At 36.3% G+C, this 21,581-nt stretch overlaps 1 protein-coding gene across 1 annotated transcript in view; it reads right to left on the minus strand.

The window, feature by feature from the left end:
- FRYL (FRY like transcription coactivator) overlaps nt 1-21,581 on the minus strand; it is an 81,418-nt gene that overhangs the window by 54,911 nt on the left and 4,926 nt on the right. Inside the window, exons 2-15 of the mRNA XM_026033575.1 lie at nt 19,405-19,458; nt 16,184-16,323; nt 15,565-15,661; nt 15,053-15,132; nt 14,529-14,609; nt 13,968-14,136; nt 12,838-12,930; nt 11,001-11,099; nt 9,449-9,550; nt 6,494-6,538; nt 3,135-3,238; nt 2,406-2,514; nt 1,310-1,396; nt 563-734 (exon numbers count right to left, since the gene is read on the minus strand). Coding sequence (XP_025889360.1) covers nt 563-734; nt 1,310-1,396; nt 2,406-2,514; nt 3,135-3,238; nt 6,494-6,538; nt 9,449-9,550; nt 11,001-11,099; nt 12,838-12,930; nt 13,968-14,136; nt 14,529-14,609; nt 15,053-15,132; nt 15,565-15,661; nt 16,184-16,323; nt 19,405-19,458 — 1,432 coding nt within the window. The remainder of the gene's footprint in view (nt 1-562; nt 735-1,309; nt 1,397-2,405; nt 2,515-3,134; nt 3,239-6,493; nt 6,539-9,448; nt 9,551-11,000; nt 11,100-12,837; nt 12,931-13,967; nt 14,137-14,528; nt 14,610-15,052; nt 15,133-15,564; nt 15,662-16,183; nt 16,324-19,404; nt 19,459-21,581) is intronic.

The raw sequence follows: 21,581 nt of genomic DNA on the forward strand, positions 1-21,581 counted from the left end.
CATACTTTAGGTGTYGAAAGAAAATAAAGGCTTGCTGAAAATGCAGTTGGTAGGTGTTAATAGGAGCTGAAAGTAGAAGTTTCTGTCACAAGGAATGTATACAAGGAGTAGCTCTTAGTTCCTTTTCTATTTTCTCAGTTCTGAGCATTTTAGTTCTAGTTCAAATTACCCATGTTGAAAGAGTCCTTCAGAGACTGGCTCAATAGCAGAAGATGAGCATACAGGTTAAAAAATTTTCACCTCACTTTAGGTGAGATTTCAGAATTCCTAGTGACATCAAGGGAAAAATAGTTGCCATGTAAGCAGTTTTCAGGCTTTCTTGTGCTAATTCAGCAATGCAAAACAGTTTTAAGAAAAGTCATGGATCTCGCCTTGGGACAGCAGAAATTCAATAGTCTGAGGCAGCCCTCTCTACATAAGCAATTTTGTTAAAACATACTTCCACTAGATATCTAGTAACAAAAAAAAGTAAATATAAAGTCTAAACAAGTGTACTCCTTTAGAATAATTGAAAGTGTAGACATATATTGCAAATGTCAATTTACAGAAGAATACAGCATACCTATAACYTTTGCTTCCTCATCTGTCAGTGTTTTATTAAGAAAAATTTTCTTCACACGGAGAGTATTTCCTGAGGGAAGAACAACTCCTGTTGTTGGCATTGGTGGTTCACCATCTTTCTGCTGCAAACTATCTGCTATCACAAGGAAGACTCTGAGGCCTATATTCATCCTCTGCAATAGCAACAACAAGAGCAAAAAAATAAAGAAGTAGGAAGCAAAACACTGTAACATTCAATCAACATAGATTAGAATAAGTATTATTTAAATAATACATTTTARGGTAATGAAATATAGTTCAAACCTCCCCACAACTCTGATTCTAGATAACTGAATTGTCATGGGCTAATGTACTTAATGTTTTTATGAAACAGAGCACTAAAGGGCTTGACAGGAATCCTGAAAATGAAATACTGAAGCAGATATCTCAAGTTTCTCATCTATTAGATTGSTTCTTGGACTGTAAGATCTAAGTAGGGCTTTACAGCAGGGTATTACAGGGCATTACAACAAATATTTATACAAATCTACTGATTTTTTGTTGAAATAAGTCTAAACTGCAGTACTGTTGCTYATTTACTTACCAGAAATGAAGCAGCAGTTGTGCACAAACACAGTTATTTCTTTAGTTTAGCCAGGTGAACCTCTTTAGATACACATTAGCCTGCCTGCATTCTAGCTCACAAATAAGCATTTTCCCCAAATACTCCCTGAAATATCTTTTCTCACCATAAAAGCAATGACTTTACCTCTGGATTAATAGTGAAGGTTTTAGGTGATTTTCCAACACTAAGAAGATCAAAAATTATTTCTTTCATTGCAAAATCCAAACGTTCCTATAGARGAGAACAGATTTATATGATTTCAATTTTCTGTTAATAGGCACAATGAAATCTCTTGGCTTTGCATAAATGCCGGATGTTATTCTTACTATCTTATAACTTCCAAAAATAAAATCTCTTTGCTAAATATTCCCAYGAATTAACATTTTTATTTAATGTAATACAATTAAAATTCTTTGTAGTAAAACAAACAAAAACCCAGTAAGAGAATTTTATCAAAATGGTAAAACACACATACAAATTAGAAAATGCCAAGGTTGTCTTTGCCAATTTGGCATTTGCCCCCTTTTGCAGAACGATACAGCTCTGCACCAGGCCTTTCCCAATAATCCACTGTAATCTCATTTTCTACTCAACCCATTTCCATGCCATTCTAATCCACATATATAACCATTGATTCCAGCATTTAACAGCAGCATTGCCATCTATCAGCTTGTTGTCCTTTTTTTTTTTCTAAACCTTTAACCAAACCTCTCTCCAACTCCAATTATTATTTTTTTTCAACAGAAAAAAATATTGCAAGGAAAAGAACACCGTACTCTTCCTTGTTCTTAGCTGTTGTGCTTCATATTAACACAGCTGATAGCAACCAGGAAGAGCAATTTCAGGAAATAGTTTTGTTCAGCTCTGGAATAAGTAACCAGAACACATTGCAGATGGAAACTCTCAATTTAAAGTGCAAAACTCAAATCCTTTCCAAGAGCTTATGCTAAATATATAACTAAATTTTAAATCTAAATGCATACAGTTGTGCAATATAAATATAAAACTAATATACACCATCATAATAACCATACAAAAGAGTAACTGAAGTTACTGAGAAATACCTCCAACTTCCATATCTTGTCACTAGCAGCATTTCATTCAATATACACAATATGTGATATAATGTTGTTATTTCAGTACAAATATTTCAAGAATCAACCTTAAATGTGCATTTCTTCCAAATAATGCTCACACTATTCTCACATCTCTAGTTAGAAACAGTCCATAAAGATCTTACCTGAGCAATGAACTGAATAATCTTCACAAATATGTTCAGAGGTGTGTCTCGAGGGACCACACTACGTGATCCTTTAGGGAAAAGTGCTGATACAATGCTCATGAGACGGCTACAGGAATTTAGAAACAAATATTAGAAACAAATCCAGAGGGTTTTTTTTTTCTTTTTTTAAGAAATAACATTTTAGAATAGCACAGACATCACATTTCAAATAGGGCTGGTTGTATAGGATTAGTACTACACATAATACAGAAACATGACGGGAAGGACTTCCTATGTAGAGTCTGCTGCTGTCAGAAGAAACAGTATTATATGTTAACCAAAAATTGATTGAAATCTTCTAAACTAGTTAGTCAGGAATAGAAGGAAAATCAAAATGACTATACCATATTCTCACTATGGAATTATTTTGARAGATTTTTTTCTTTTTTTTTTCATTCACGACATACATCCAGCGATGGCCACTTTATACCCATTTATTATCGTACCATTAGTGCCTTTTAGCTTAAATAAGTTTCTTTATCCATTCATGACGTTGCATATATTTAAAACCAATCACAGACTTTCATTATCCTACTTGCCAAACTAATCAAGTTTTTTTTACCCTCCATTAAGACTAAGTCTGCTCTTCTGCATGCATTATCAGCCTGTCTTTGTACTGGCTCAAAAATCTGTGCTGATATCATTAGGGAAAAATAAATAAATAAATTCATAGACTATCAAACTTACCTTTGAGTTACAGTGTTGCTTTCACATTTTATTCTAATAACATAAACCCACAATAATCTATATAGAGATTCCAGTGCAACTCGGGACATTTTGGGATCTTTATTCTGTAAAATAAATTTAAAATGCAGTTACTGTTGTCTGTGTGATACTCACAAAGCAATGAAAGCTGATATTTTTAATACTCTAAAAGCTTGAATATCTTGTATTACATATTTACAATACTATTTAAATACTGAATTGTAATTGCACATTATTTTTTGCACATGTCTTTTAGTTGGATAGCAGAGGAGTAAATAACAAGCAGATATTCCTCTTGAGATSAGCACCAAGAGTGATTGCCTCATAGAACTTTTCTCAGAAAGCTCCCAGGAAGAGATACCTGCCTTACAGGGTACTAACTTATARCTCATGCTTAACAACATAAGAGCAGCAGTTTTGAGTCAAAGTCCAGTTAAGTTCAATATTCAGTTTATAACTGCAGTCAGTAGCAGGTGCAGAAGGAAAGAACACAAAAAAAGGCTCCCTTTGGAAGCTTTTTGGAAGCTCCTTTGGAGCATATGTCTCCTATGGAGGGCTAGATGCCCTCCAGTCTTCTAGCAACTTAAAGGGTTTCCTGAGGCTTATAAAAGTTTTTAACTCTCTTTTAATGGATTTTTATTTTAACAATCTAGCAGTCTGAATCAATCTAAAATCTTGTAGCATAATTCAGTTTAAATTAATGCACTGTATGAAAACAATTCTTTTTGTCTTAAAGCCAGTAATTTCTAGTTTCTTAGCCTCCTGGCTCTCACACTGTACAAACAGTGACAGTTCTGTGTCCGCATGCTCCCTGCCAACTTCAGCCATCCAGCCGAGGATTCTCCATGTCTATATAATCCTGAAGCATCCAGTGCTACTCCTGCAATTGGCCTTTAGCAGTAGCTTATGAACAGAAGGGTGAACTCCAAGATGTCATAGTTTCAGGCATTCCCACCTCCAGAGAAGCCTTTCTGTTTCAAGACACAACACTTGTGTATGATGGCTTGAACCCAATTAACCCTTCTGTGGTCATTACCACAAGGCAGTCAAGACAACAGTATTGCTTTGTCCTCCCGGGACAAGTGAAGGGCAATTTTACAAAGTCTTTAAGTGGACCTAAGACAGTACCATCAAGAAAAGAGAGGCTCTCATCTTTTGTTCCTTTCACTGCTCCTTTCTCATTGATTCTAGCAATAAGAAAGTCCAAGTCAGAACAATAAGCTGATCCAAATAACTTCATAACTATATACACCCTGCAGACTGAGAAAGAGAGAGCAAGATGGCTCGCTTTAACAAGGATGGCTCAGTACCATTTTTTTTGATAGCAATTACTTTATGGAAGGCTAAAAAGCATAAACAAGAAACCACAGACACAAAAGTAGTCATGGTACTTCGTAGACAGATATGGCTGTTACCAGAAGATCAAAGTTAAGCAAATGCATCACTTCAATGGTATCAGTGCATAGAGGATGCTTTTCCACAAGGGCTAATCCAGTCTTAAGTCAGAGATAATTCTGTTCTACTCTTCCTTTCATGCTTACTCAATGTGTTCTTGCCATCACCTTGACTTAGCACACATGGAATGCTACAGGGAGTAAATTTAGGAAGGTGAACTAGGGGAAGAAAGGCCACATCCATCCMTGCATGTTCAGACATCCATGTTCATCAGTTCATCCAGACAGATGAACTGCTTGAAACTTCTTGACATACTGGACAGCAGAGCAGTGAATTCACCAGCAGTTGTTACAAGGAAGAGGCAAGCACTGGATGGGAGGGTGACACTGTGATAACATTCATTTTATTCAAGTTAGACTGCTAGGAACCTATAATAATATTACATCCAGCTTACAGGTCAACATATCTTCATGCTCAGARTAGGTTTGTGAAATCACTGGCAGATACATTACACCAATGTCTATCTGAAATTCATTGCCTAGAACTTTTCTCATCAACAGTAACACACTTGAGTAATGCTTTGGTTTTCTTATATCTGATATTCCAGTGAGAATTTTGTAATTTTGTAAATTCAAATGAAAGGCAAAATAAAAACCACCAAAATCTACTATTACTTTCAATGACCTAATCAAATAGGTCATGGAAAGTAATAGTAGCAGATCAAGTAGCAGATATTTATGCTTCAGTCAACATCATTCCTCCATTTTTGAGGAGTTTAATCATTCAATACAGCTATTTCTGATCAGCTATGACAAAGTTTGCTTCTTTGTCAAAAAAGTGGAATGTTTGAACAGGTATTCACATTTTAAAAGGGCTACAAGAGAGTGGCACTTTTAATTTCTCAAGCACTGGAAATTTTCCATTTATCTTCCTATAACTGGAGACTGAACAAGTATGCTAGAAGAAAATGGCTTTTCTTTTGTCTAATTGTGGTATATTTTAAACCCAGTGACATTAGGTCAGTATTGCTTCTTTTCTTTAGAATTACTATATTAGAATTCAGAATCTAGTAGGCTTAAAATTAAACAGGCTTATTTGATTCACCATCCTGGCTAAATTTCAGTCTTTTAGCTGATGGATATCAGGCTTTAAAGCATTTTTCTGGGATTTTTGTTTCAAACCTAGTTCTGTTTCAAATCCTGAAACTTTTATCACAGATACACTATCATCAAATTATGGAATAAGCTGTGAAAATTGTATCTCTMTTAGAAAACAAAACAAAAAAAGAAACAGTCAACAGACAGTCAATGGAATATATCTCAATAAAGGCAAAAAACAATACAGTATTTTTCCATGTTAGTCAAATGTAGTCACTTACTGAAGAAAGTACTTTTTAACACTGATGTTAAACTTTTCTTCTGTTCTGAACTAAAACATTTCCTATTTTTTAAAACCTGCAAAACCAACAGTGTAAAAGTCTTTCAAGTTAGTGCACTGCAAGTTGTTATAGTAAATCAGTTCCACATTTTTATTGTGAATGCTTTCCAGTTCGCTCACATGCAAAGTTTGCTCAATTTTTCTTTCAAGTGAATTAACAGAAATAATCATACAGCTAAGTAGACATTTTACTTCCCAGTGGAAACATGCACGACTGCTCAAGGAAACCGGTTGTGATACTGATACTCAATCTCACCAAGCCACATGTTCACCCTCAAGAAAACTGATACTAGGCAGTTTTCTGAACTTTTTTCCCTTATTCTCTTGCAATAAGAAAAAAAATCTTTGAAAGATTAACTCTCTTCTTTCTTGTTGCATCTTCACTGTACTTAAAGCAATTTTACAGAGCAAGGAGAGCACAAAATACAACAATTAACACAAAAACAAAATAGAGCATTTATATTAGACAAAGCAACATTTCACTGAGGTATAACAACATGTTAACTCACCTGCAATGTTTCTATTTGTTTTCTGATACTGTTGTTAGATGGYATCTAAATAAAGCAATGTGAGACAGCAAAACATAACAAACATGAGAATGGGAGGCACATGCATGTTAGATGAAAAAAAAGCACAAAACCAACAGATAGCTGTACAGTAAGGACTCTATTCAGTAGAAATAGTTTTTCCTATAACAGCAGGAAATGTTTCCCTAACTTAGAAGGTTTCATGATAACAGATACTAATGTTAAACTAGAAAAGTGAAAAAAAAAATTCATCAAAAAGTGGTGCGAAAATCTAGATCCTTTTCCTTCCCATCTTGGAAGATTTCTTAAAACATTCCTCCCTCTCCTTTCTGTAAGAGGTTGTACAGGCTGGAGACACCTCAGCTGCCTTCAAGAATTTATCAGTTTTCTCAAGTATCTGCTAAAATAGTCTATCAAAATACTGATCAAAAAAGTAAGTAAAATGTTTTACAAAAAGTGACCTCTGATGGAGCCTGCTGAGCAACTGTTGTCTACACGGCAGTGTGTAAAGCAGTGCCATGGCAGGGTCAACCACCATGCAAAGTCAAGGTCAGCTCCATGTGCCCTACAAGACTCCACTACTGCTCCAGAGCAACTTTCTTGTCTTACATCCCCCTTATCTGCTGTATGAATTGAGGCAGACGCAGAGCTCTTCAGTCCTTCCTCACAGCAGTAATAACAGGAAAGAAAAAGAAAACTAAGCTGCTGCTTTTCAGGAAGACTCAGTTGTTGTCCACAKGAAATGTGCCCGTGTGCACTGAGACCAAGTACAAAAAGTTTACAGGGGAAATACACATTGCTAGTGCCGGGTCTGGGCTTAGGAGCACTCTCAGGAGCACTCTCAAGTGCAATGCAGCTACAGTTGTTAAATGAAACATTGCACTGAAATACTGCACGGAAAGGTGGGATATGAATGTGCTGAACATCAGTTCCCTTGCAGTAACTTCCCACGTCCAGGCTCTTGCACCGCAGCAAGTGGGAAAATTCATTTCTCTGTCTGCAAGATGACTACATGGCATCTTCCATGCGAGGTAAAATCTGCACTTGGCAGTCACCACAGAAGAAACTGAGCCCTATGATCTAACTTCCTGGCAACTTGCTCATGTCTCTATAGTCTTCATAAAACATTCTTCGGTGAATATTCCTACTGGTGACAAACTCTAAGTGCTGTTATTTCAACTTCCAGTTTCTCCAAGTTTCCTCCATATGTCAGGGTAGGGAAAATTTTTTAGCACTCTAAAATAACTCCCCCAGACTCTCAAAACTACCTCATTAGGCAACATCAGGGACACTAGGCAGAATGGACTTGAAATCGTTACTATATTTTACATACATAAATAAGTGCAAATAAAATAACTTCTGTTATTAGGTAACCAGGAGAAAATGAGGAAAAGGAAATCTAATAGAGTAAACTCCTGGGAGATTCATATTTATAAATTAATGAGATTACTTATTACAGAGTGCATGCATTTCAATTAGCACCAAGACACACAAAGGAACACATTCATTCACAACAAACAGGTGGACAGTTGAGTTGAGTTTTAAAGATTAACCTCAACAAAGTTTCTGAATGAGCCAGGCACTCAAAAGAGATTAAAAAAACAGTAATATGTGGTGGGTCAAATTAAACCCAAATTAAAGTTAATTGGTATACTGAATAACTCATTGCAGCACCAAAACACTGCAGATTTTGAAGTGCAGAAATTCATATATGCAATTTCTGCTGAATAGAGCCTTTAAGGTAAACGTGTTAAGCTGTTAGTGGTTAACAAAACTACATAAAATATAAAATGCATGCTGAGCAACTACCAGTTAAACTCACTGGCACCTATGGTTTTAATACATCCATTATCAACAATGGATATTATGCCAGGGGAAAAAAAAAAAGCAACTTCTAGAATTTAAGAATTTTAAAAAGCTCTAAAAAACAAAAGCAAAAGAAGCCTTTTAGCTTAGCAAAATAAAAATGAAAACAAAAATCAAGGCAGATATTGCAAAAGAACTGCAAATGTTAAGACGAAAAATATACAAAACCCCAASAAGCAACAGAAAAGTGTGAAAGATGTCATGAAAACAAAATGTCCCTTAAAATAAGCAGCAACCCAAGCAGCTAAACCTACTTTGCTCTTACTTCAAGCTGGCTTATGTACTTAACAGTAAGCTGAGAAATTGTCACGCATACCTAACCAGAATGAACATTGTGAAGGTGGATCAAAGAATTCATTAGAAATACCAAAATCAATACATTAGGCAGAATCATGAACTATGTTAATCAAAATTAAAGAAAGTGTGCAACAAGAAAATCACTTTAAAAATCCCTAATTTCCCCATAGTACAATCTCTGCATTTTATCAATCAGCTCATGTTTACTATTGAATCAGCTCATATCATCAACCGAAGCCAAGCGTTAAAGGGACACTGGAAATTTGTATTTGACAAAACTGTATCAGAGGCTATGAAAGAACAGTCGTAGACTTCTGTTATTTCTTTTCTGGCCTATTGATTCACTTTGTACTCCTTTAATAAAMCAAGAAAAGACTTAAATTTTAGAAGTATAAAATCCCTTCATTTTCTYAAAAATCATTTTCATGTGATAAATTACAGTCTGATTAGCGTAAAATAGCACTTGCTAGGTAGATTCTTCTACAGATTTAACTGGACAAAACCGGTGGTCAATTCACAGCAGAATTAAAACACCCTCTCCCAAAGAAAGTCATATCCTTTTCCAGCATTATAAAATATATTAGCGACATGGAGATTATACTAGACCATGGAGATTTATGACATTTAAGCATAAAAAAAAAAAAAAAAATGCATTTCACAGTGTCCTTTTAAGCAGCCAAATATTTGATGTACATTTGGCACCAGAATGATGAGAACATACCGGAATAAACGCTATCAATTTGTGACAGTGCCTGAATTGAAAAGGATTCTTACCTTTAGATGTGACAAACAGTTCTGCAGGAAAACGTGCCAGTTATTTAAAAAAAACTGTTTCTGACTGACACACAACAGGCAGGTGATCAATGGATACAAAGCCTACGAGCAGGGGGGAAAAAGAATTGATCAAATTCCTCTTTGCAGCCGTCCCGAATGTCCCCCGCTGAAGGGGCCGCACGCCGGCCCTCGGCACCCGCTCTCGCAAGGCCGGGCCTGGGCACTAGGCTAAGCCTAAGGGCTGCGGGGGCTCCTRGTGCAAGGCCAGGGCAGCGGTACCGCTCACAGCTCAGGCCAAGGAAGTCCTGATCTCAGAGGAAGACCACTAAAAGCTTCACTCCTCTTAGGACACCTGCCCTCTCCTCGCTGTCACTTAATTCAGCTCATAGAATGCAACACACTGGCAGGGGGAACTGCTTTTAGGGAAAATATTCAGGAGCAACATGATCAACTCCATAATAACTGAGGCAGGCTCTAGGTCGTCACAAGTGTCTACTTAATTTAAATATCTACTTCTATTTTAAAATTAAGCACAATTTAATAAAGTCTGTGATTATGCAAACTGCACTGACTTCTTTGCTCTTGTCACATTTGCTCAAATGCTGCCCACTTTTCAACACATGATGGTGAGGAATACAAAATTTCATTTCAGATTATCTTGTTACAGAATAAAATTTAAGAACGAGGACCAATAGGTAAATGATAGTCCTGATCTAACAAACTTTCTGACATATTAAAATAAAATCACACTGGTGAGAACTGGCAGCAACTGCTTTACATTCTTTTTACAGAGGATTTAAACACCAACAGTAACATAAGACTTATATTCTCAAACAGAGATAAAGCCTCCATCAAAGTCTCAAATAYAAAAGTGAAAAGACTTTCTTTTTTTAAACTAACTCATTTATATTGAATACGCCAATCGTAATGCAAAATTTAGCTCTGTATTTTTGGTCAAGTGATAGCTATCAACTTGAAACACGGATGCTGTGCTTGCAAAAAATTACCAAATACTSCATTAATAACAGAAATAAATCCATGCTGAGATGTAATCTTATGGAAACCAAATCTTAAAAAGAATTATTTCTCTAAAGAGATAATAAKATACTGGGAAAAAACGTTAAAATTATGAGGAGAAAACTGGCAAAGTAGGGCCATTAAGAGGTTGCTATCTTGCTGAAAAAGTCTTCTGTCTGCCACTTCAATCTTATAATTAAACATAAATTAAACATACAGTCTTCCCAAATATAAGTTCTTACCAGAAGAGACATTCATTTAAATAACTGTGCTAAAACCCACTGCAAGATTTAAAAAGAAGCATCAGTTTCTAGACAGTTTCCCATGTGAGATAACAGAGAGCACAAATCTTGCACAAAGACACTGATCAGAACTAGAGCAAGTGCAATGGGGAGAACATGAATTTAATTCTAACTGAGTTGAGAAGCCAAGGTTTAAATTCACACTGCTGCTAGCTTTTCTTAGATAAGGGACTAGCTTTGAAAAGTCTAAAATGAGCAAAATGTGTGAGAGTTGTAATATTTCTTTAAAATACCAGCGAGTGCTTCTTTCTTGAACTCAATTCAAAGGTAGTCTGATAAAGCATCTCCACAAAATTTTTCAAACACGGCACATTCACTTCATTTTTAACAGCCTATTAAAAAAATACACAGATATATGAGTTTAAAACTTTATACAGAAGGCAGTTAATATACACTTTAAGAAGCTCAGTTATTCAAGAATTCAGTATTTAAATCTCACATTAGATACGTAAGTATTTTACTACTGCTGTAGCACATAGAATCTCCCCTTAAAACTTCATCACTGGGTTTTCGGTCRCCTCCTCACTGCCCCCAAAATGAGTCCTATTTTTCTACTTTTAAGCTATAAGTTGATTGGTACCCTGGCTGGCACTTGTTGCCAACAACACGCTGTTCTTGCTTTTGAATACAATCCTAAGCTTACAGATCCGCTTGAGCTTCCACTTGGATTTGTAAAATATTTTTTCACCCATCACACTTGCGGATTGCCGTTAGACCATATTTTTACATATGACTAAGCAGGAGAATGACAGTAAAGCAGCCACAATGTTGAAGCCCAACAGTTTAATTTCTCATACCCTCCATCCAGAGTGTAGGGAACCTACACACACCTCCTTCATCTGCTTCAAGGAGGCTCAAATTTGCCTATCTCATCTTCAAGGCAATGACTAAACCTTTCAACTATATTTCCATCTCTGACTGGGTTTCCATTTTCTCATTAAGAAACTCCCTTTGTATGAAACGATTAAAGGTTCAGTGAATCAAAAAGAAAGCTCAAGACGCTCTAACCAATTGTTTAAGGTGATGCCTCAATCTATGYATGTGAGAAGTGGTCCACAAATCAATAGCAAGGAATATTTAATTTGCATACAGAAACACACATATTCTGCACATGCAACACGCACACCTTACTGGTTACTACTGACTGGCTCCAATTCCCAAAGGCATTACTGCTTAATTTTAAACGTGCAGTTTCTACCATTCAAATTATGATTTTGTAAACCGATACTATATTTAACTAAATGCTAAATACTTTCACTACTCACTCCCACTCCAAATGCCAAGAAGCTATGGAATTCAAAATAACATATGCATTTGCTTTTCACAAAGGCTCCTTCACCAGAGAAGGCTAGAAATATACCCAGCTAAAAACAAGGTTTCAGCCAGTAAACAGTTACTCCAAACAGGACCTTTCTGGGCTCATGCATTAAGAAAGAGATTATCTGCAATTTACAAGAGTCCCAATGTTAAGAATATTAAGGAGAGATAAACATATTGAGGCAGCTCAAGATGTAACTGAAAATTTTGAAAGGAAAAGTAACTTCAGAGACATTCCTCTTCCTTTTCCTACTAACTTGCTTAAACGGTARCTCTCTTCCATCTGAATGACCATGTCTAGCAGACACACAACTTGATGAGTAATTTTTACTGAATTAGCTAAAAAAAAAAAATGCTCTCCTTTCTCATATAGGAATTCATACTCTCCCTACCTGAATGCAAAAATGTTACGTATCTCAATGTATCCTAGAAAGCATTCAGAGGCTTTGCCATCAGAGGAACCTTTGAATGAACAAACGCTGGAAAACGCTGGAAAATAATTTTTTGGAGCAGGTATAAGATTACACAGCGCTTTGGTTATAATAGGTTCTAGAAAATAACTAATGAAAAAAGGCTCTGGAAATAAGTGGGAAAACAGCTAATAAGCATACTGACACACTCCCTTCAGTAGGTTCCTGTAGGTACTTGTAATTTACTTAATCTTTTTGAGTCTGTAAAAATACAGTGTGACAGAAGGAACTTCAACATGACAGTTTCACTGAAAGGGGGAAGAGGAGGAGGGGAAGAACTTACAGCAGCCACAGGGATGAGGATTTCCACAAATAAACCGGCAAGTGCATGTTTTATATCTTTATCTTTTACTTCCAGGAAGTATTGAGCACATTCCTTTGTGATGAAGCATTAAAAAAAAGAAAAAGAAAAAATGAAAAAAAAAATCACTGTGATATAAATACTATTTCATATTAATTACTACTTCAAATTTGATAAATGCAAGGTATTTGGGTTGGTGGCTTATATTTCTTGACAACATCATTACAGAAGATTACAGGGAACATTTTCTCCTCTGCATTTTGAATTCTATTTTACCTCCAACTAACAATTCGGAGAAGACCATTAGCAATACCAAGTATTTATATCCTACTCAGAATATAAGGATACAAAAAGATACATTCAGATGTCATTTTATCTAATATTGAAATTACTAAAATGTATAGTCATTTTCATTTCCAAGGTGACTTTTTAAAATTACCAAGCAAAGAACGTTTTAGAAAGAAATGAAGAACCATAAATGTGAATGCCCATTCCACTTCGTCGAAGTGACCGGTCTGGAAAAAAATCTAAAGCATCACTCCATGTGACAAAATTCACAAGATCTAAATCAATGAAAACGGCTGTTAAAGTGTCTAATAAAAACTGTGGCCAAATTACAATAGTACAGGTTCCTGCCAATCAGAAGAGGCAAAGTTATTCATTAAGGTAATTTTTTAAAAGCACAAGGAATAGGAGGATAACTCAAGACATTCTGTGTCTTTATGAAAATTAAAGGAAGTGCTTTTTAAGCAAAACTGTTGACATTTCAACTATTTTAAAAAGTTGTTTTTTTTTTTAAGTTACTGCTTTCATAAAATGAGGAAAGAAAATGTTGACTGTTACACATTTTCACTTAGCTTCCAGTGATTTTGCATATTTTGGTTTTGACATATTACTAGGACATCTAAGAATGAACATAGTGCAAAGTAATTGCAAGAATGCAGAGGAGAAAATGCTCCCTACCTCAAAGAACTTACGAGCTAAATAGAAAAGGCGGAAGATGGGTGACCAACAAACAGAGCGAGCAACCATCACAGACCAGTGTCACTGTAGTTTCAGGCTCACACAATCAGAGGGAGACTTATTTTGAGTTCATATCAATATTCATTTACCTGCATGAACTGAAATGATGCTTCAAAATCCTCCACAGGATACATTTTTACTCGAAAAAACTTCATTCCCATAATCAAACTGATGATACTTTGTACTACATGAGGACTCTGCTCTTTTTGCCGCAGTTCCTTTAATTCAGTGACAAACTTCTTCCTAACAGCTTGAAACCTAAATAAKGGGTATCAATAGCAAATATTAGTTTTGCATTTAGCAAATAGCATTTATTAGTTACTTTAATATGATTTTCTATAACTTTGAGCTGATTTACTCTTCTATCATCATCTGTCAATGATAGCAGATCAGCAATTACTGAAGGACATCAGACCCCCTTTTCCTGCATCCTTGCATCACAATTCAGAGGTCTGTACTAAAGATTTTGCTTTAAGTAAATGAGAAATTTGAACTTCTTCGAATTATTGTGCTGGAACATTCAGAAGATATTATATACTGCACTTGACATGGAATTAATTGCTGAGACAATTAATAAATGATGTTACGTTAAATTTRCAGGTGTTTTTTTTGCCCCAAAATACAAGAAAAAAATTAGAGATTGAACTTACTTTGACTGAGCAAGAACCCCTGTCACTTCTGCATACAAGTCTGCAATAATATGCACATTCCCAGTGTTGGTTCCTGAATACCTAAAGGCAAAAACGGGTGGAGAGTGGAGAGGGATGCATTAAAGACCTCTTTATTCTACTATGCCAACTGGAAGCAAAAAGGTGACAAAAAGTCATCTTAAAGACAACGGAAATGAACAAAAATGCATCAATCACATTTAAACAGGTAGAGCTTTGTTCTTAAGAGAATTCTGCATAGAAAGTTTACTTCTCATCTCAGGCCAACCAACCTTGCTCTGGCCAACTGTGCAAACCACTCTCTACATACTAAGGAAAAAATTCAGTATTATATTAAAAACAGCTGTGATGTTCAGGATATGTGTTTTAAGTTTAAAGATATTAATTACTATTCATTTTCAATATTATCACCAATACACTGCATGTGAGAAAACAGTATCAAGGATAAAATTATCACAAGCTGATAATACATATACTCTATTTTAYAGTATACAAGTGACACTTACCCTTCCTTATGTTTAAAGTGCTTAAAAGCCAAGTTTAGAACTTCATGTACTAAAGGATCTGGCACGGGGTGAACAGGTATCTGGAATACAAATATCTTTGTTTATATACATGTACAAAGTACATAAAGAGCACTGTAACGTGCTGTAGAAATCTCCCCACCGAAGAATAAACCCTTTGTTTGCGTAAGTTAGCAATGTAATTCTGTAAGGTATGAACATTTACAAAGCCTAAAGATGTGAAAATTTTAACAATGTTACAAAATGTCAAAAATGCTTGTCTCATTTATATGTACTGATATTCTTTTAAATCATCTTGTGCATTGGTTTGAGGGGTGAGGTTCACTATAAAATTCACAATAAACTGAACTAAAATAGACAGTAATCATTATRAAGTTGTTATCAAAATTTATCAGATGAGTTTATCTATGCATTTTTCTCCCAAGTGATGTATCTAGTTTGATTAGTCCTCTGAACAGGGGGCCCAGGTACAAAAAGAAAAATAAAACTCTTACCTGTTTTAGAACCTCTATTAAAACTAAACAAAAAATGAAATCTACAGCTAAGTCCCTCCTTTCAAGTAGATAATCCCTTTCACGTTGTTGGTCGTCCCTACAAAAAGAAATCAAGAACAAATGTATCATGCATAAGTCTGAACACAAACACTGCAGAAAAGTACTATATGCACCTATCCTGTGAGCATGGGTGCATTGKGATCAAAATGCATGGTTAGGAAAACTTTTGGGTCTCATTTGGAACAGGATGTTTTCCACATTCTTCTCAAGAAACAGGCAGTATTTTTTCTTCCGTTTTCTTTACCCCCTCCTGAAAAGGCCTGACAACAACTCAAATAATTTGAAAAAGTCACAAACTTGCAATTATCAGGGTCCAACTTTCCTCTTTATATTAATCATAAAATTCTGAAGTCTACTCCATGCATGTTTTTCATGCAACTTCAATGCAAAATCTCAAGGAAAAAAAAAAAAAAGAAAACCTCATCTTCATCCAAAAATTTAGGAAAGGACAAACAAAATATAAAACACTTGTCYAAAAAAGCACAGAGTTTTTCAGCACCTACATTTTCTAAGGAAAGCACAAAAAAATCAAGCCACCCTCTGCAAGGAAAACTCTTACCCTTTTGATTTTGTGCTAGAGCGAGGTCTATATTCATAAGATTCATCTTCTGTTCCATTTTGACGCCTGTACCAGTCAAACAAGGTGCGCAGTAAGGAGGGGAGACAGTGCTCTGCTACTGAGCTCATAGAGCTTATCAACTGCAAAAGAGGAACAGTGAAGTGTTAAAATTCAATCTAAAAAATCTATTCTTTTAATAACTCCTCAAGATCAGCTTGTTTTAACATTAATAATCACATATTATTTTATGAATTTGTATCCTAGGAGAATTCATGTTTATCTARGAGAACAATTGTAAATATGATATTTGTTATAACACATTGAAGATGATAGTGTTCTGAAGCTCATAGAAGCTCACAAAATTCTAAATTCATTCAGGTAACCTGTATAAAACCATTGAGAAGACAATAGGTATTTCAGGATGTCCCTGAATGTTGTCATATGTAACTTGGCATGAATTTTCAACTGTAATGAAACCTGCAAAGGATCTCTTTCAATTACAAGAATACTTTAGTCAACTTGTTAACCCATTAGCCATTTAAGTCACAAGAATTAAGCATTTTTTCCAATATAAAAAATCCATAAATTAAGCAAACAAGTGGAAAAACTGCCTGAAAATAAGTAAAAATCACATTCTTAGAAAGAAAAGCTTATACAGCTTAAAAAGCATTGCCTCCTAATGTACAATACAATCTACCTATATTTAGATCTGAAGAGGAACTAGGTTTCATTAAAATACTTTGATTAAAATGAGATTAGATGAAGGAGGAGGTGAGAGAGGTGGCACTACTCACACACTATTAGTTCRAACACAGGGAATCCTGAATTCCTGTTCCCATAGTATGGACATTTATCCAATCATTCACTTACGTACACTATATATACACTTCTGGAAGCAGAAGCTATGATTCTCTTCCCCTAGAAAATCTTTTTTTTCTCTGAAATGTCTTCTTTCTCTGGATTCACATTATATGCTCAGCAATATAATGCTCAGCAATGAGTTAATATATTGGGCAGTTTGGATATTGCGAACACATACATTTGTTTGAATTTTCAGTTAACCCAGCTTTAAAGCATGCTGAAGGTCCTTGCCCCAAACCACTTTACAAAATGCAATCAAGGACACCAAACCMTTGTGAAAGCACCACCCACACCTCAAACATTCTGAGGGATGTGCCAAACTAAGGTGGCTCCTACRCAAGCAACGATGTTTTGGAGTGCATTCTTGACCCCCTACAATCAAGCAATTTTATAATTTCTTGCTCTCAGTGAAGGTCCCAAGAGGGCTAAGAAATGATTCCCTCTGATCATAAAGTTTTTGGTGCCTTAGGACAAGAGTAGGAAATTGCTAATTAGGATCTGACAACAAACCAAACAAGAAAAATACAAACTATTGCAGTTTCAAGCTGAAGAGGCAGAAATATTTTAAGGAATGCAAAATATGTTTTACAAAAAGTCCTCTCCAGTAGCTTTTGATTCTCTGGGATAAAGGGACATGATAAAATGACAACATTGGTACAAAAACGCTATCACTGCTAATAGTTTATAAATGTATCAACATAAACATTTTCCTCCCATCTTCCTAAATTTCATTGTCTCTTAGGACTTTTTATCCTAATCAAAACCTCAATGACAAATCAAACAGTAATACAAATTCAAATTTAAAACTATTTACTTTCCACCGTAGAACCTGAAACGACCCTCTTGGCCCAGCAATGCTTCAAGCAGACCTGTATTACTCTCCCTGCAAACAGCGTTCTGTGCTTTCAGAACAGATTCAGACAACACCAGGTGCCTTCCTCCTCTGTCCCCCTCCTCCTCGTCCTCTCCCCAAGCTAAGGGGCCGTCAGCAAGACACCACCTTGCTCAGCATCCCTGCTGCGTTGCAGCCCTTGATTTGCCCAGCAGGGCAGACTCCCCAGACAGCAACCCCTCTCTATAAACASATAAAGTACCTCATTTTTATAAAAAATAGTTTATGTCAATACTGCAAAATTTGGAGAATTAGAGACTTGTTTTTCCCCATTCCACATATTTGTAGAACGCCTATGTAGCTCAAATAAATACTAGTAATTAATAACAACATTTTTAACTAGGAAGCAATTAGCAAGAGTTGTTTTGGGCAGAAAAATCAGTAATATTACTGATTTAGAGGTTCTCTTYGATCATCTCTATTATTTTGCTTTTGGTCAACTGTGACAGAAAACTCTAGAGCTGTCAAAGAATTTATGTCAAATCCCCCCCTTCCCATCTTCCTTTCATTTGGGAGATAGTGCTCTTCCAGTAGGTGAGATAAATCCTCTGAARGCTGTGGAGTCTCGGTTTGTGGGGGAGGGAAGGGAGTTCTACAGCAAATATTATTCGATGCTTTTTGTTTCTCTTCTGACAGAAGAAAGAAAAAGCTACAAGGATGGTTCCCAATTTTGAAGTCTGGGCAAGTCCACAGATTTCACTGCAATTACTCCTCATTACAGAGGAGTAATGAACAGCATGAAACACAAATCAAATGACAGAATAATAAAACACTACCATGAAGACTCCTGCAATAAGCTGCTATCTGTTAAAGGTTGAGAGAAGTAACAGGTAGAGCATGGGGCCCTGCTGCACCCTCACAAGGAAGTAGTTATGGCACAAAAACCTACCTCTGTTATGACAGAATTAGAAATAATAAAGAAATAGACATGAATAAACTGAGCACAGTGCAATTCTAGAGGTATTTCAGGTGCAGCAAGTGAAATATAATAGCTTTACATTGGAACTACACACTGAGCAAAGGGCAAAGAATATGTAAGTCTACCTTATGYTTTCTGCCTCTGTCAGATCAAAAAGCTCTCAGTAAATACCGTGTTCCTGAAATTAACACTACTTCCTTGTGAAAGGGGAATGCAGAAACACTGAAATCTTCAATCATATAGACCTAAGTTACACAAAGCTGTCACAAGAACAGAGAGAAACTGATTCTTCTTCTTCCTTAACATATTTCAACATTTTTCATTTCATCTTTCATTGCCACCTTCAAATAATCAATCCAACCTACTAGCACTATAACATTTTTCAGTGGAAAATAAGGCCCAATTTTGATACAAATCTGGTAACTAACATTCAACATCTGAATCTGATAAAGCAGAATTAGATATTTTAAATCATCACAACAGTGGAACCACTGTCCTTCAAAAACACCTGAATCCAGTAAAAACTGTCTTCAAATGTGTGTCTCCTACCTGATCAAATTGAAGATCTTCACCTCTTTGAAGAGATCTGGACAGGAGCTTTTCCTGGAAAAAAAAAATACAGAGAAATATGTATTTAGTACTGGCAAGCAACTCTTTTCTAACAAATACAGATGCCTTATTTTCCAGTTACATTACAATCATAAAGAAATAACACTTAATGTGGATACATGTTATTTCCCAGCTAAAAACATTTATGAAGAGGCAAAGTATACCCACAAAACAGAAGAAAACAGAATTAATTTGGTGACTGAACAATAAAAATACTGGAGTCTATCAAACAGAAAAAATAAAACACTTTTCCCCAAACATGAGGGTCCCAAGTAAGATGCTGACTGTGCTCTGCAGAGGTAGTTGGTAGCATGTGACAAACTGAATGAGGTTTAAAACTGTTGCCACAGCAGCGAAGAAAAATGCCCAATCCATTCCCAGGCTGAGATATCTCTGAACTAGTCAATGAAAATTGACTAGGAAACTAAAAGCAAGAAAAGAAGAAAGTGAATAATGATGTGTTTTACATTTGAAAAAACTTCAYTAAGGTACAGAACATACACAATAATACTAAAAGTTACATTTCTACAAATTGGAAGTTACATTTTTTATTGTTATTACTATCACAAAACMTACTGCTCTCCTAAGAGCAAAAAACAAGTGCATTCACAACAAAATGATTTAGTGAGCAACATGAAGAAAACACAGTGCTTGGGAGATGGGACTGGAGTTCATTGCTGTCGGGAGCACCAAGACTACAATTCTAAGGATACAATTTTAAATCTCTTTTGTTGGGGTATCCTATAAAGTACAAAAGAYGTCTACCGGCTTCAACAGCCGATGATTCACAAGTCAACTCTATGTGCCACAGTTACAGTTTTAAGTACATACTAAGAAGTAGTGGGAGSTAAGAAGACATGAAGAAGATCTGCTAATTGAAGAAGTGCTGAGCCACTTCTCATTTAGTTATGAATACACTCCAAAACGCTGCCGCTTTTGACCACAAGGGCAGGAGGAGGCCCCAAGGTGAGCTAATAGCTCCCGCTCCGCGGTGGTGAGCGGCCCCCTTGGCACAACAAAGCAACCGCTGGCCTTTGCCAACACCCAGTGTGTCCTGATGGGAGCCCTGCCCGCCGTCAACGCTCACTCACTCCCGAGACTTGGGAACAGGGAGCTGCACAAAACCAGGCACGCGGTGCCCCGGGCGAGCAAAGTCCAGCGCGTGGCCTGGCYGCTCGTTTGAGCATGTTCATCTTGAAAGTAAGAGCGCCTTTTGCGGCTGGTGTTTGATGGTGGAAGACACCATCTCTTGCAGCTCTCGGGGAACCCAAACTCGGCGTTCTCCAGGCCGAAAGGGCTGCTTCATTCTGGTCTACACAGTGGCACAGGAAAAAGCGCCACAGGTCCCAATTCACAGGGCAGACCATTTTCATTTTCTGTGCTCCAAAGAAACAAAAGGCTTTTGCTTACACTTTCAGAATACTTGCATTATGAAAGACAGAGAGACAAAGAGAGAGAGAGAGAGAGAGAGAGAGAGAGAGAGAGAGAGAGAGAGAGAGAGAGAGAGAGAGAGAAAAGAGAGAGAAAAGAGAGAGAAAAAGGAAGAAAAGAAAGAAAGCCTCAGAAAAATGCATTTAATACTCTAAAGCAGTGTCATTTGTTCATCAGCAGACATATCAGCTAGTGTTCTTTCACTGTTCTCCAAAGCAAGAGAAGGAAAAGGCTCATGTACTGGTACTTGCAAATAAGCAAGTTTCTCAGTTTGAACAATTCATATAATACGATATTTTTAGTCTGTTCAGAATACTGTTACATTTTACATTATGCAGCAGATAACTAAAAGTTTCAAGAAGTACTTGCCAATTACAATCTCCACCACCACCACCTTTTTGCTTCATGGAAATTTTTACTAGAGGTGAATTCACGCTATCTGTACGGTGCTTTCAGATAAACTACACAAATAATCATAACCTTATCTGCTAGGGAGAAACATGAGAAATGGCCCGCCCTGTATAAACAGTGTAAATTGCCGAATGAGCTGAAGAAAAATCAACTAGAAAACTATTTCCTAGAAGAGAAACAAGCACCTTTCCTGTAAGACACAATGATAGAGGGGAGTCCTTAAACAGCCTCATGATACAGAGCCTGAACAATCTATTTTTCCACTATGGTCTGAC

This window comes from Nothoprocta perdicaria, unplaced genomic scaffold (assembly GCF_003342845.1).
Source record: "Nothoprocta perdicaria isolate Ctin4 unplaced genomic scaffold, notPer1 scaffold_13, whole genome shotgun sequence".
In the NCBI taxonomy this organism is placed as follows: Eukaryota; Metazoa; Chordata; class Aves; order Tinamiformes; family Tinamidae; genus Nothoprocta; species Nothoprocta perdicaria.